Here is a 9,519-nt window from a genome sequence, read left to right as displayed (position 1 = left end):
CTGCCCCTGCCCCATATGGAAAAGAGGCGACAGCGCCTGAGCCAGACCTTTCCAACCGCCCCCCCTTCCCCTGATGAGAAACTAAACGCCACTGGCTTTCGCTGGGAGAAAGATTCTATTAGAAATAGCCCCATTAGCGACGGCTAATGACAAAAACCCAGCTCCCCTACTCCCCATAAGTCTTGTAAGTTATGGGCGATGCTACAGCCATTACTAAAAAGCTGGTAACTTCATATCTGACTGAGGAAATATACACCACAGAACATTAAACCATTTATATTATAGATATGTATATATATACTTTTTTTAAACTAATGACTTTAATGCCAAAACTTTGCAGAACCAAGAAAAATATGGATTTAATGTTCTCCGCTCATTTTTTTTCTTCTTAAAAAAAAAATACAACCAAAAAAAGGGCAACTTATTAGTATGTAATGTTTGTGTCTATCCCATTTATACACAACATTGTAAACGTATATAATCTATATTACATGTGCTTCATTTTCTGCCTGTGGGGTTTGTCTTTAAACCTTTTTTTTAAATCACTAGAACACCACCAAAAAAAACCAACAAAAAAACAAAACAAAAAATAAAATAAAACAAACCCAAAAAACAAACAAAAACAAAAAAACCCAACCAACCAAACTGAACAAAGAACACAAGCTACAGGTTATTGAACATCTTTCTGTCAAGGGTCCCTTCCCAGTCTTCTGGGGTTGTTGGAGTGAACAGCACAGTCCAAAGGAAGGGCTCACAAGCCATCCGCGATGCACAGCCAGCTCTGGGGAGAGGGGAACACTGGTTTTAAAAAAGGGTTTGGTTTTGCTCGCTGTGGCGTCGCCAAAGGAGGTCCCAACACGAGAGACACGGAGGCCGAGACTTTCCCGCGGCTCCTTTATCCTTGAGTCCACGTCTGGAGTCTGTGTGTTTGAAACGTCTTTTCTTGTTGTCGTTCTTTCCCCCCTTGGTATGATGAGCTGATCCGGGTAGCTGGGTCCCGCCCTCCTGCTGCGTCCTTCATAAGTAGATGCGCCTGAGGTCTCCGGGAGATGTGATGGTGTTACACTGAGGGCAGAGCTTCTTAGCGCCCTGCAGCCGGCGGAGGGAACAGAAAGAGAAATGTCACCTGGGAGGACGCAGGACGACGGCGCGCGTTTCCCCTGGGCTGTGATGCTGGGGATGACAATATGGAAGCAGGAGAGGCCAAGGCCTCCCAATACCCAGGACCCCTACCATAAAGGAAACAGACCAGAAAGGCGACACCTCCGAGCAGCAGGTCTGAGCCCTCTGGGGGAATCAGGCGCTCCCTTCCCCAACGCAGTCCCTGCCAACCCAGAATGCACCTAGGAGGTCCCCAGCCACGGGCACAAGGGAGAGGACAACCCAGCCTGAGTGCCTCTCGTTAATGCTTTGACTCATCAGGACCATTCATTCTGCAACCTTTTAACACCCCACCCCCGCGCCAGCTCTTCTCGAGAGTCCCCATCTCACACTGTGCTGGAGCAGCACCTGCTCCGAGGAAACAGCCAGGAGGCTTGGAGCTGGATTAGCGCTCAGCAGAAAACTAAAATTCAGTGCAACAATTAGCCGATTCGCCTCCCATCCCCTTCTTTGCAGCACCCACTTTGGCTCCAACTGTCCCTCTCTATCCTTCCCACCCGACCGAGCTGTGTGCGCTGGCCCCTGGGTGTCAGATGTACCCACACTTGGCGTAGCTCTGTCCCCAGCGAGGGGAATACCAATTGCTTCCAGCCTTTGCGCTAGCGGAGCAATAGAGGTGCATGCTTTTAGCAGCAGAGGGCCTGGGTCTGACCCCCACATCGGCCAACCCAGCAAGGGGCGTTGTGTTACGCAGAATGACGCTTTCATGGCAGCTGTGGCATTCCCAGAACAGGACGACAGGGAGCGTGGGGAAAAACATTGCTCCTAAAGCTTCAGTGCTCCTCTAAGCAGAGGGAGCAGCATGGGGAGTGCCAGCCCCATGGGGAGTTCTTGCTTTTCCCCTGACCCTGCAGAAGCCCCTTCAGGGGATCAGGAGGGGATGGAGTGGCTGCCTGCAGATAGCGTCCCTAGGTCAGGGCTGCTCCAAGAAGAGTTAATGCAGCCTCCACCATTGTCCCCCCGCTGTGCAGTGCTCCTGTGGGTGCTGTTACACCTGGGAGGTGGGGGGCTAGCTCAGCGTCATGCAGCCCCCAATGCCCTGTGGGGCTGGACGTTCTCTCCCTGATGCTGTGGCCGGGGGCCTTTGGAGGCTGCACTCTTGCTTCCAAGGAGCCACCCAGTAAGGGAGATTGAGGCAACAGGAGAGTTCAGCTAGCTGCATGCCAGGGCCTCTCAAACCCCGTGTCCAGAGCACAACACGATCCACGACTCGGAGCCCCAGAACTATACAGACCGAGGGTCTGTTCAACCCCCCCCGCCTGCCTCGGGCAGCCAATGGGAACAGGAATTCCCAGCCCTCTGCACCACGCTACAGAGGAGTCTGTATCTGCTGCCAAGGTGAACGGAAACGAGCAAACTCCAAACCCAGGCGAGGGAACAGAAGGATGACACGAGCACTGCATGAAATGAAACAATGGCTGGTGCCATCTGTCATGGATCCTGACAGGTAGAGGGTGTTAATAAGCCTCAGAATCGGGGTCAACCTAAGCTGGGCATCATTAGATTGGCAGGTGTGACAGACAGCTGATGAGAAAAATGACAGAAAGATGGCTCTGCGGCAACTGATCCTCCGCTCCAAGCGAGCAGGGCAGCAGTGGGGCAGCAGACCTGGAAATCAGGCGGTGCTGGCTTTAAACACTGACAGCCGGCCTCAGAACATAACCTCCTGACTCCTGCGTCAAAGCAGCCAGCACAGGCTCCGTCTGAGCACCCCGACTCTTCTGCTCCCCAGCCAGCATGCACGGCAACAGGCTCCACGGAATCAGACAGGCCCCCAGGGCTGCACAAAGCGGGGCATGCCAGCCGGCTGCTACGGCTCGCACAGACTGACCCAGAGGAGGCAGAGTCTCTTGGGAAGAAGAGCAGTGCTCCCAAGAGAGGCTTGTTTTGATCTCTGCAGCCAGGGCAGAAAGTGGGCGTTAGAGCAGGGGGCTCAGCAGGTTTGCAGGAGCTGGGCTCAGTGGAAGGGCAGGTTCGGATCTGGCCACGCTGCACTGATTGCTGCCAGTGGCAGCTCGGATTACGAGAGAAGAGATGGATGCTATCCCTGACGCTACAATTAGCATCAGCTCTGCTCTGTGAAGATATCTGCACAATGAACACACACGGGGCAGGGAAACCTCAAACCCAAGCAGGGAACTCCTCCGACTTCCAGGACAAATTCAGGCTACGTCTACACTGGTTTGTAGCCACTGGTGCAAACCCCTCAGTGAGGACAAATTACATCAGTTCAGAGGAATTTGGACCATTGCAGCCGACCCCAGTGTCAAACAGGTGTTTAAGGATTCCAGATGTGGCTAGCTCTTGCACATCTGTCTCGACCCTTTCCTTCCCAAGAGGCACTCCAGAGAATGGGAGCAGTTCGTGCAGGAAGAGCCAGTGAAATATCTGTCCAATCACACCTCACCGCTGATTACACAAGGGAAGCGGATTCTTTCTGCAGCTCCCACCCCCTGGAATGGCTTGGTGCTGTCACTGCCTCCAGATACGCCCTGCAGCCTCACTGCAGCCAGTGGGGCTGCCTGGCTGGAGCCGAATGCCGCGAGGGGAAGAACTTCAATGGAACTTTCCCTGCTCGGTTCACCCCCTTAGAGAGGACCCGTCGCCTCCCCGCGTGTCCCGAGAGATGGGGGACCAGCACACCCTCCTGGAATACAGAGACAGGCCTCAGCGGGGGGCAGATTTCAAACGGGCAGGATGCTCTGGAGTGACAGAGCACTGTCTGAGCAACACCTGCACATACAACTCCTAGGAAAGGGGATTAGCAGCGGGGGGCCCCCACCTGAGAAAGGCAAGCCAGACCCGGCCCTCGCTGGGCCACCCACTTCGCTGAACTCCAGAGCTTGTGGAGAAGAAAGACGAGGAGGGAAAACGCAATTCAACCCCAAGATCACTTTGCTGCTCCAGCCTGAGCACAGAGATGTCTCCCAGCTCCCTGCTCTTCTCCGGGAGATCTGCACTACCTACAGATCAGACACCTGAACGCTGGGAGCTTGAGAGGGACAGTGAAAACATTCCCGTCTGAAAGCCATTTGCGAATCTGTACACGCCGCTCAGCTCTCTCCACACACTGGACCCAGTATGCAGAGGGCCCAGGGTGCCTGTCAGTAGAACTCGTCCTTCAGGCGGTGCCATTCCACCGCTCAACGCCCACCAGAGCATAGGACGGAGCAAGGGCCAGGAGTCTCTAGGAATCATTTGGGGACAGTTCTCTGGCCAGACTGGATCCCTGTGGCCCCTCCTGGGGTTGGAATCGGTCCTTTCTCTACTTAGAAAAAGGATCTCAAACTCAATACCCTGCAAACCGAGGGGGGCTGCTTTGAATTGCTGGCTCCAAACAGGCCCCTCAGTTCTGGTTCCTTGGGGGATCCCAACCCAAAAGGGTTTGTGCTTTCTGCTTCCAACGCAGCTGGGAGCTTGTGGGAACTGACCTGAGATTACAAGAATTTCATGAAAACAACTTCCAGCCACATAAGCTGGCAGAAGTCCAACCATAGGCGGTTTCTGCCATTTTGACAGTCTCTTATTCAAAGATCTAGCCCTGATTAGCCCTTGATCTGAACCCTACTCTGGATCTGAACGGAGCTTCAAAGTGACCCAAAGCAGAGAGATGGGAATAGCCATTCCAGTGCCCCAAGGAAGGCTCAGACCACAGACACGAGAATCCAGCCCTTCCAGGCAGGGTTAGTATTTCTCTCGTTCTCACTTCAGGAACGTTCCTGCGTCAAGGCACATAGGTACTGACTACGCTGCAGCAGAGTCCAAACCAGCAAGCTGGGTCCCACCACGAGAAACACCCGGTGTGGATCATTCTGTGATGGGGGAGGATGCTGGTTCGCTGCGCTCGGACAGGACAGCTTCTTCTCGCTCACAGGGCGGGGCGTGCCGGAGCGTGAACAACGCCAGCTTAGCTACCTTCTGCAGCTCGCACTTTAAGCAGGCTGGCTGCACACACAGCTGGAAGGCCCGGGGTCTCTGGGTCCCCCTAGTATTTATGTTTGGTGTTAAACAGTCCAGGGAAAAATAATGACTTTAGTCTCCTGGGAAGAACTTGTGTTTTTTAAGCTGACGTCCCTGCATACATCAGCATGTGCGCTACATTCAGAACCCCACGTTCTAAGCGTGGAGTTATTTTTTTAAGCACTAAAATCACTTACAACCTAGTTCCTTGCATTTGACCACATTTTTGGTGGTGTACAGTATTTATTACTATAGGCAATTAAACTATTCTCTCACACACATGCCCTGGCACAGGGACAATGGAAAAGTATTTGTTCCCCCCCTCCTCACCTGCCAGCTGGGGTTACTAAACTTTTCCCTTGAAATAAAAATGGTGTGGAATAATAAGTCACACCTGTCGGCCAGTCCCCCCATCCCCCGTCCTTCTGCTCCTTTCATCATTGCGCCATGGAAAAGCCTTGATGTGTTATAGCAGCGTGTGCTACAGTAAAGGCCATCTCAGCTTTTCCGTTATAAACCTCAGTTTTCAGTGGTTTATAAAACTCTGCTGCAAGAAGTTTGCTCCGGGGCTGAAACACGGTAGAGAAAAGGGGCTGGGACCAGGATGGGATTTATTTTTCCCTCCTGTCTTAATTAAAATTTGGCAAGTGATTGATCCACAATATGGGCTAATCACTTCGGGTCGTCTGAAAAATAAATTAACGAGAGCTGCAATGTTGAGAAGCTGGTCCTGGCACTTGGTGCCAGGAAGGACTGGAGCTTTTTGTCTTAAAGCTACCTCTTAAAAAAGAATTACACTACATTTGTTTTCAACCAGCTAAAGGCAGCAAACTCGAAGTGAGGGCTTGGGCCGTTCCTGCTATCCTGTTAGTCTGTGAACAGTGATCAGTCTCCAAAGAGAATGCACTACCCAGACGCAAAGGAGATGAAGGCAAATAGGACTTATATAGCCACTCACAGCCTTCAAAGCGCCTCACCACAGTGCGGATTAGTAGCCCTATTTTACAGATGGTCAAACTGAGGCAGAGAGGGCTGCAGGGAGACGCCCAATGTTATAAAGAGAGCCACTGCCAGAGGTGGGAACAGAACCCAGGCTCCCCTGCTCCTGAACTAGACCATACTTCTGCCCCTACGTATGGGTGTGTGTGTGTGTGTGTGTTTGTGTACACAAAATGTGCCCACACACTGCAGGCCATATTTCAAAGCGTACCACTCATCTGTGCTGGTGTTTTTTCATTTATTTCCACAGCAGTAGAGAGATGCATGTTGCTTTGCGGACCAATATAAAGCGAGGTCCAGGCCCTAAAGAGGATGGAAGTGGGGAGAGTTGCTGCCCCATGAGGCTTCAGGAAAAATCCACAAAGGATATGTCGCAAGCCAGTGAAAGGCAGGAATGAGTTACAGCTTTCCGACTGTTACGGCAGCTTTGCAAACAGCCACCCGCAATACGTGGGCTGGATTTTGGGACACGTACTAGTTACCGGAGGAAGGTTACCAGGCTCCATAGTAACTAGTACCATCTACAAGAAAAATATGTATTAAATCAGTGAACAAGGCTTTCCTGACAGATCAGTTCAGAAAGCACTGTTGAGGGGAGTTCCAGGAATCTCAAGATTTTTTAAAAGCTCATTTTTGGTCTTGCAGTGCCATCATTTATTCAAATATGCCTTAGTCTGAGAATTGCTAACCAGATGATGAGTGAATATGCAAAGGAGGTGCTGGGTCTAGATGCACAGAACCCAGAATAAAAACGCAATTCCATCCAGAATTACAACACAGCTACACCTCGTACAGTGCTCATGTGCTGAGAGACAGACAGTGGTCTTGGAGCTGTAACTCATGTGAATGATAACTGGAACTCATTTAAGAACACCTAATTAGATGCTGAAAAGCCACAATCCCACAACCAAGGAAGGAGGGGATGGTTAAAGGGGGAGAGTGAAGGCAGCACTAAAGAAAGAAAGAAAGAAAGAAAGAAAGAAAGAAAGAAAGTTGCTAGTAATGAATATAAATCAGAAGTTAGAAATTGTAGAAAATTGATAAGGGAAGCAAAGGGACACTATGCCAGAGAAATCTATGGCCAGCAGAATTAAGGACAATAAGGAGTTTAAAAAATATTATTAGGAACAATAAGAACAAAAGGAACATTAGAAACAAAAATCATCCTGACAATGGGATTGGTCCATTACTAGATGGAAATATTAGAATTATCAATAATAATGCAGAAAAGGCAGAAGTGTTCAATAAATATTTCAGATCTATGTTTGGGGGAAAAAACAGGTGATATAGTCTCATCTTATGGTGATGATAACAGTCTTTCCATTCCACTAGTATCTCTGGAGGTGTTAAACAGAAGCTACTAAAGTTAAACATTTTATTATCAGTAGCTCCAAGTAACTTGCACCCAAGAGTTTTAAAAGAGCTGGCTGAGGAGTTCACTAGACTGTTAATGCTGATTTTCAGTAAGTGTTGGAGCACTCAGGAAGTTCCAGAAAGCTAATGTTGTTCCAATTTTTAAAAAGGGTAAATGGGCTGACCCAGGTAATTAATCCTGGGCAAGAAAATGGAGCAGCTGATATGGAACTCAATTAATACAGAACTAAAGGAGGGTAACATTAACGCAAATCAACATGGGTTTATGGAAAATAGATCCTGTCGAATTAGCAGGATACTTTTTTTGATGAGATTACAAGTTTGGTTGATAAAGATAATAATATTGATGTAATAGACTTAGACTTCTGTAAGGCGTTTGACTTGATGCCTCATGACATTTTGATTAAAAAACTAGAATGATGTAAAATTAACATGGCACACATTAAATGGATTAAAAGCTAACTGATAGCTCTCAAAATGAAACTGTGAATGGAGAATCGTCCTCGAGTGGGCCTGTTTCTAGTGAGGTCCTACAGAGATCGGTTCTTGGCCCTACACTACTTAATATTTGTATCAATGACCTGGACGAAAACATAAAATTATCAATGATAAAATTTGCAGATGACACAAAAATTGGGGGAGTGGTAAATAATGAAGAGGACAGGTCACTGATTCAGAGCGATCTGGATCACTTGGTAAGCTGGGCGCAAACAAATCATGTGTGTTTTAATACAGCTAAACGTAAATGTATCCATCTAGGAACAAATAATGCAGGCCACACACATACGATGGGGGGTTCTATTCCAGGAAGCAGTGACTCTGAAAAAGATTTGAGGGTCATGGCGGATAATCAGCTGAACAGGCGCTCCCAGTGTGACGCTGTGGCCAAAAGGTCTAATGCAATCGTGGGATGCATAAACAGGGGAATCTCGAGTAGGAGCAGAGAGGTTATTTTACCTCTGTCTTTGGCACTGGTGCGACCGCTGCTGGAATCCTGTGACCAGTGCTGGTGCCCACAATTCAAGAAGGATGTTGATAAATTGGAGAGGGTTCAATGAGAAGAGCCTTGAGAATGACTAACAGATTAGACAACCTGCCTTCTAGTGACAGACTCAAGGAGCTCAGTCTATTTAGCTTAACAAGGAGAAGGTTAAGGGATGATATGATCACTGTTTATAAGTACCTACATGTGGAACAAATATTTAACATTGGGTTCTTCAATCTAGCTGAGGAAGGTCTAAAACGATCCAATGGCTGGAAGTTGAAGCCAGACAAATTCAGACTGGAAAGCAGGTGTAAATTTTTACCAGCGAGGGTAATTAACCACTGGAACAATTTACCAAGGGTCATGGTGGATTCTCCATCACTGACAATTTTCAACTCAAGTTTGGATGCCTTTCTAAAAGCTCTGCGTGAGGAATTCTTTTGTGAAGTTCTCTGGCCTGTGCCACACAGGAAGGCCCGTCTGGCTGCAGACTATAGTAATACTTTACTTGGAAATTCCCGGGCGAGGATTTGCGAGATCCTGGACAGGCTTCCAGTGTGACTTTGGGAAAAAAAAAAAATCACGTAATGTCTGTAAACTGGGGACAACCATACCTCTTCCTTCCCTGACTCGTGGGCGTTGCAATTCAAACACTGCAGCGATGAGCCCCACAGAAAAGCCTATAAGTAAAAACTAGCCCACAAATATGGTCTGAAAAAAACAAAACAAAAACTGCAGACAAATGAAGCCAGTAAAGGTTAGACTGATTACACTGGAAATCCAGGCAGGACCATACTGGCCCTAGAATATGGACACATGCTTCCTTCATCACTGTCCATCTCCCACGTACTCAGAACCATACAACGGCATGACAGCTGAGAAAACGCAGACCCAGAAGCATGCCAACTGCTGCCTCTTGGGCCCCGGTCGGTTTGGTTATGCGCAGGCAGTGGGATGAACAGTTAAGATGGTCACTTGTTTAAAGTGCTCTGACTGTTCTTGTATGCACAGATGGTTTCTCCCCAACTCAGAGAGGCCTC

At 48.8% G+C, this 9,519-nt stretch overlaps 1 protein-coding gene across 2 annotated transcripts in view; it reads right to left on the bottom strand.

Annotated features, from left to right (window-relative positions):
* Nucleotides 1–339: 339 nt before the first annotated feature.
* The window catches only part of RNF220 (ring finger protein 220), a 320,215-nt gene continuing 311,035 nt past the window's right edge, over nucleotides 340–9,519 (bottom strand). For both annotated transcript variants that reach the window (XM_065409164.1, XM_065409165.1), the window contains exon 14: nucleotides 340–1,089. In XM_065409164.1, coding sequence (XP_065265236.1) covers nucleotides 1,018–1,089 — 72 coding nt within the window. In that variant the 3' untranslated portion in view covers nucleotides 340–1,017. The remainder of the gene's footprint in view (nucleotides 1,090–9,519) is intronic.

Source organism: Emys orbicularis, chromosome 8, assembly GCF_028017835.1.
Source record: "Emys orbicularis isolate rEmyOrb1 chromosome 8, rEmyOrb1.hap1, whole genome shotgun sequence".
Lineage (NCBI taxonomy): Eukaryota > Metazoa > Chordata > Testudines > Emydidae > Emys > Emys orbicularis.
Note: the sequence above shows the minus strand (reverse complement) of the source record. Positions and strands in the feature narration are given on the sequence as shown.